This window comes from Xiphophorus couchianus, chromosome 20 (genome assembly GCF_001444195.1).
Source record: "Xiphophorus couchianus chromosome 20, X_couchianus-1.0, whole genome shotgun sequence".
Classification (NCBI taxonomy): domain Eukaryota; kingdom Metazoa; phylum Chordata; class Actinopteri; order Cyprinodontiformes; family Poeciliidae; genus Xiphophorus; species Xiphophorus couchianus.
In genome coordinates, this window is record NC_040247.1 from 19,644,452 (window position 1) to 19,648,184 (window position 3,733).

At 39.3% G+C, this 3,733-nt stretch overlaps 1 protein-coding gene across 1 annotated transcript; it reads left to right on the top strand.

Moving 5' to 3' along the window:
• The first annotated feature begins 239 nt into the window (after positions 1-239).
• gpr25 (G protein-coupled receptor 25) lies at positions 240-2,166 on the top strand. The gene has a single exon (XM_028001888.1). The coding sequence runs from the start codon at positions 352-354 to the stop codon at positions 1,522-1,524; it is 1,173 nt and encodes a 390-aa protein (XP_027857689.1). The 5' UTR covers positions 240-351; the 3' UTR covers positions 1,525-2,166.
• Positions 2,167-3,733: the final 1,567 nt, after the last annotated feature.

Consider the following 3,733-nt stretch of genomic DNA (forward strand, 5'->3'; position numbering starts at 1 on the left):
CCACAGGCACATGGACGTCCGAGGAGAAGTGTTTTGAGGACATTCTCAAAAATTTACATGAAAAAAAAAATAGTTTGTTTTTCTTTTAATACAAAACATTTGTCGTGGCTTCCTCACAGTCTGTCAGTGATGCTTCTCAAGTTCCAAACTATATGTTTGGACTTTCAGTGCATTGCATTTTCAATTACATGAGAAAAAGCTCTAACGGGAAGTCAAGTCAGACAGATAAAGGAAGACCGTTGTGGCGCTAAGAGAGGAAGAGAACTGAAATAGGATCGCGTTTTTTTCTCTGTGGTTTGTACTCGTAATATCGAGTGGCAGCGTGTTCAGAGGGTTAGATCAGTCACCTCGATGCAGAGCACAACCTCTCCATCACCTCTCAGCATGGGGGACGAAGACTACGCTTCAGATTATTATTACTATGAAAATGAGACTAACATTACTGAGAATGACACTTATGAAAATGGCTGTGGTTTCTCCGCCCTGCCCGGCTCCCACATTTTCCTGCCCACCATGTATTACCTGATATTCTTCACTGGATTCTGGGGCAACATCTTTGTGATCGTGGTGGTGGGAAGCAAAGGCAAAAGAGCGGGTCGCCTGGTGGACATCTTCGTCTTGAACCTGGCCATGGCTGACCTGGTCTTCGTCCTCACGCTGCCTCTTTGGGCCCTCTCTTCCAGCCAGAAGAACGGCTGGGACTTTGGGTTTCCCAGCGAGTTCCTGTGCAAGCTGAGCAGCTACATCATCTCTGTCAACCGCTTCTCCAACATCTTCTTTCTCACCTGCATGAGCATTGACCGCTACCTGGCAATAGTGAAGATGATGGATTCAAGGTACCTCAGGAGTAGTAAGTGCATCCGCATTACTTGTGCTGGGCTCTGGATCATCTCTGGCATCCTTGGCACTCCCTCTCTGATCTACCGAAAAGTGGCGCCATCTGCAGGCGGTCAGTCCTGCCTCGAAGATGAAACTTTGGTGCTCCTGATCGGGATGAATCTGGGCATGGTGTTCCTCACGTTCATCTTCCCAGTGCTGATCATCATGGTCTGCTACGGAACCATCATCATGCACCTCAACAGGCACTGCGCCGCTGCTGGGAACGCCCGAGCCGAGGCTCGCCGCAGACACTCACTGAAGATGGTCCTCTGCATCATCGTGGCGTTTGTGGCGACCTGGCTGCCCTACAACACCTTCAAGTCCATCAAAATCATTTTCTATCTCTCAGAAGGCGATCTGAGATGTAAAGCATGGCTGCACAACGGGTTCCTCATCTCCTGCTGCTTGGCTTTTCTCAACAGCTGCGTGAACCCGGCCATCTACTTCTTCTTGGACCACCACTTCAGGCGACGGGTGAAGTTCCTGTTCCAGAGCTGCATCGGGAAGACAAAGATGCTGCAGAGCTTCAACTCCTCTGCTTCTGTCACCAACCCCGGCACTTCTGAGACCTATGCGACAAATGGTGGGCGAACGCAGATTCAGATGTCCCTGCAGGAGGAGAACAAGTCATTCGTTACCTTCTAAAAGTCCAGTAGAGGTGACGTCATTGTTTTATATTTCAACTAAAATCTATCTGACAACCATACGCAATTTTATTCTTTTTGTTATTTTTATTTTAGCCTCTGCTAATTTTCTCCTGTAGAGCCCTGAGGTATTACAGTAAAACATTAAATAACTCATCTTTTTGTTTGTTTGTTTCTGAAATACTTGTTTTATGTTTAATTGTACAATTTTTAAATTCTTTTTTTTTTTCTTTTCTTTTGACTTCCTCATCTAAGAAAATGCTGTTAATACTGCTTATGCTGGATGGCAGTGCATAACTTGGCTGTTTAGTTTTTGCATGTTGCATTATTATTTTAGCATTAACAATACTAACAATAGTTCCTAATCATAACATTAGCTTCGAATCATTAGTATTTTTATGTTTTTGGTCAAAACTTTCAAGTTTTGTATTTTTCTGATTCATCTTCTGTTATAAAACTGTGAGGATTAAAGTTTTTTATGCGGGAAATAAATGTGTAAGAAAAAAATATGTTTTTCCCAATTTGCATATTAACAAGTTCACCCAGATAAACACTTTTTTATTAAATTACAGAGAAACTGACAAGCTCCAGTAATCCATGGTTTACACATCTTAGCTACATCTGATGAATGGTTTGATTTGTATTATATATTTCTTTAAATAAAATCAAATTTTGTCATGAATACATATTTTTACTGCTGCAATGATGCTCATCCACTTCTTCTTCTTAAGCTTAACCAAATCTGTCAGCTGCTGTTTAAACATGATTTGAAAACAATACAAATTGACACATTGCAAACATATATAATATTGTAGTGACAATAAATCTCTTATCAACAAACTTTAATTATACAAGAAAGATTTTCACACAGCCTTGCGATTTACTGTGCTTTCAAACACTCTGCGATCCTGACAATCAAAGCACATGATACATAAAAAAATCAAAGTGGAAACATCTGGTTTCATATCGCACAAAAGCTGCTAATCAGGTCCTATTTCTTTGCTAGTTATTTAATCATCATAAACCAATAATGACAATATCCAAATTATTGTATTTTATTTGTATGATTTAATTCCCGTTTGCAGATTTGCATGCATGTAATTCAGATTAACTTTAGATACATTACAGAGAAGTTTGTTTGAGAAATCAACTCAGACACTTTTCTCACAAGCGCCTTTCTATAGAGAAAGTCATTTTAAACGAATGCTAAGACCACAAAGTACTGTTACGACTCAAGCTGTGGATACACGCTCAATTTCAAAATGTGTGCTTCAAAAACGAAGTGCACTGTATGTTTCTGAGCTTACTTCATTTTCCACACTTAAAAAAGAAAAAGAGATAGAAAGCCACAGGGTCTGAGAGCGTTGACCGCTTTCTGAGGTTTTTTTTTTTTAGTTTTCACACAACAGGCTCACTGTATGAACTTTGTGCACAGTGTGACCTGTATTGTTTTCTGTCTTCTTCAAAACTCAGAGTGCAAACAAAGGACAGTTAATCGCGGGGGGGGGGGTTGTTAAAAGTCTGTTCAAGACATTAAAAAGATTTTCTGCCTTTACATAGCAGAAAATGTGCCAAAAACACATAGAAAGTTAAAAAAAATAATAAAGGGAAAACACAAGAAAGAAAGGCACAAAGTTGACAGGGCAGTTGAAGAGCAATGCAGACGATCACAACAGGAAACAACAGGAAACAACAGATCTCAGTTCTTTGTTTTGTGCTTCTTGGTGTTGTTTTGAAATCTTAAGAGTAAAATACTAACAAAGAAGATCATATCAAATGTCATTGTCAAATAGTAGCCCACTGATTCACAAGAAAATATACATTTTCCTGAAAAATCTAAATTTAAATCTAATTCTCTAAAAATGCTTACATGCTTAATATGTATTCTAAACCTTTACATTTAAATCTACTGTCTCTTGCACGCCCACATGGTTACTTTTTGTCCTTATGTAAAGACAAAAAGACAACTGAAATCATTCGCCTCTTCAGTTTTCTCACATTTTGCACAGTTAGTCAAAAATAGATGATCTACATAAAGTTTCCCATTGGGGTAAGGTGAAAACACCCGTTTTACAAAAATATATTTTCTGTTGTGAATTCAGACTGATCACAGGTGCACCCCTTGTCCGGGGTTTTCAATATGCAGGTGTATAAATATGGTTTAGTTATGGACTTATAAAATACAAGTCCTCATGATTCAAATTGAGAGG